The 1837-nt window shown below is 43.2% G+C and overlaps 1 protein-coding gene across 1 annotated transcript; it reads right to left on the reverse strand.

Annotated features, from left to right (window-relative positions):
- Positions 1 to 252: 252 nt before the first annotated feature.
- LOC104433088 (class I heat shock protein-like) lies at positions 253 to 982 on the reverse strand. Its single transcript, XM_039302914.1, has one exon. The coding sequence runs from the start codon at positions 862 to 864 to the stop codon at positions 469 to 471; it is 396 nt and encodes a 131-aa protein (XP_039158848.1). The 5' UTR covers positions 865 to 982; the 3' UTR covers positions 253 to 468.
- Positions 983 to 1837: the final 855 nt, after the last annotated feature.

Consider the following 1837-nt stretch of genomic DNA (forward strand, 5'->3'; position numbering starts at 1 on the left):
ATTATGATAATTCGAGTAAAAGATAACCAATCAATCAATAATGACTGAATTTCACTATTTATCTTTATATTATCTTTATCTTTCGGTTCTCTTTTATATGGTTACGGTAATTGTCCCCACTCTTTATACTTTTAATTTTCTCATTAATTTATGTTTCCTACCCAAAAATTATCAAAGGACGCTTCTCGGTCCTTAATTCCCATATCAATCCACACTTGAAATGCGCTTTGTCACACTTTTGGCGAAACAACAGAGCAAAATCATTATTTATGTGCAATAAAAGCAAATTTTATTGGCGTGCTGGCCGGATTACAATCCTTGATCTCGGCTGAAAGACTTAAGACAGCACACTGGACACGCACGACTCGTACAAAACGACTCATGATCCTAACTTCTCTCGGACTTGTATCATCTTCCTCGCACCGATATCGGATTAAAAGCCGCTCGAACCAACAGAACACAACCTTCTCAGCCGGTGATCTGGACGGACTTCACCCCTGGCTTCTTCCCCGGCAGCTTGGGGACAGTTACGGTCAGGACGCCGTTCTCCATTGACGCTTGCACCTCATCGGCCTTAGCATTCTCCGGCAGCCGGAACCTCTGGAGGAACTTGCCACGGCCTCTCTCGACCTGGTGCCATTTCTCGCCCTTCTCCTCCTTCTCGACGCTTCTCTCTCCGCTGATCTGAAGAACTCTTCCCTCTTCTATTTCCACCTTCACCTCCTCCATCTTGAGGCCCGGCAGGTCGGCTTTGAACACGTGGGCTTCCAGCGTCTCCTTCCAGTCGACCTGCAGGCTCGCGAAGGTCGACAATTCATCTTTGGACCTGAGGCTGGGTGACCAGCGGCATGGGGTCAGAGACATTGTCGTCGGTTTTGTGGGGATAAGAAGTAACAACCTTCGGTGCTTCTTTTCAGAGTTTTTTTTTTTTTTTTATAATATTTATATCCGTGTTATTTCCTTGCTACGGGATGGTCACTGGACTTGGATGTGGATTGCTTTATATAGGCAGAGATCGGAGATGGATTTTGATTTGAGGGTGCTTCTTGGGTTGCTTGAAGTTTGGAGGCTCTTCTGGGTCTCTGTAATGGCGGGTAGATGCACTCTTGTCATGTCTACGAGCTTCCACAATCTTCTTCTTCCTTTCGTTAGTGGCAAGCTGGCGATATGCTTTTGAGTCTTGTCCGTGAAAGGGACGCGAGCTGAACCATCATTTCTTCCTCGTACACCGTGAAAAGTGGAGAGAAGCAAAACCAGGACAACCAAACTCGGGCTTGTCCTTTTGATGCAAAGATGTTTAGACTTTGCTGTGTTAAAGCTAGTATGAGCACCTAGAAGGGGTGAATAGGTGCAAAAACAAATTTTGCAGAGTAAAGATAATAATTTTACTTTTAAACCAACTCTGTTTAGCAATAGATTATGAAAAGGAAATTAGGCTCTAATAATCAAATAGAGTTATGATCAAAGTAAAAAAGCTTAGGGAAGAGAATAAGAACACAAGATTTATAGTGGTTCGGCTTAATCCAAGCCTACGTCTACTATTCTGCACTGACAGCCCACTGACTAGATTTCACTAAGAATTAAAAGAGTTGTTACAGTATAGCTTTTCCTTGATTCCACAGTGTAGAGGCTCTGCTACATTTCCTCAAGGTCTCACAGAAGTATAAACTCTCTTTTGAGTACAAATTTTCGCTCAACAATTGAATTTGACAAAGAACAAGGAGTTTCAGACTTTAGAATTATTCTATCGCGCACACTCTCGAATAACTGGAACGCCTTCCTTATATACTCCTCCATGCCTTCATACCCGTTGGCACTTACCAAAGGAGTTCTTCCA

Source organism: Eucalyptus grandis, chromosome 1 (genome assembly GCF_016545825.1).
Source record: "Eucalyptus grandis isolate ANBG69807.140 chromosome 1, ASM1654582v1, whole genome shotgun sequence".
Lineage (NCBI taxonomy): Eukaryota > Viridiplantae > Streptophyta > Magnoliopsida > Myrtales > Myrtaceae > Eucalyptus > Eucalyptus grandis.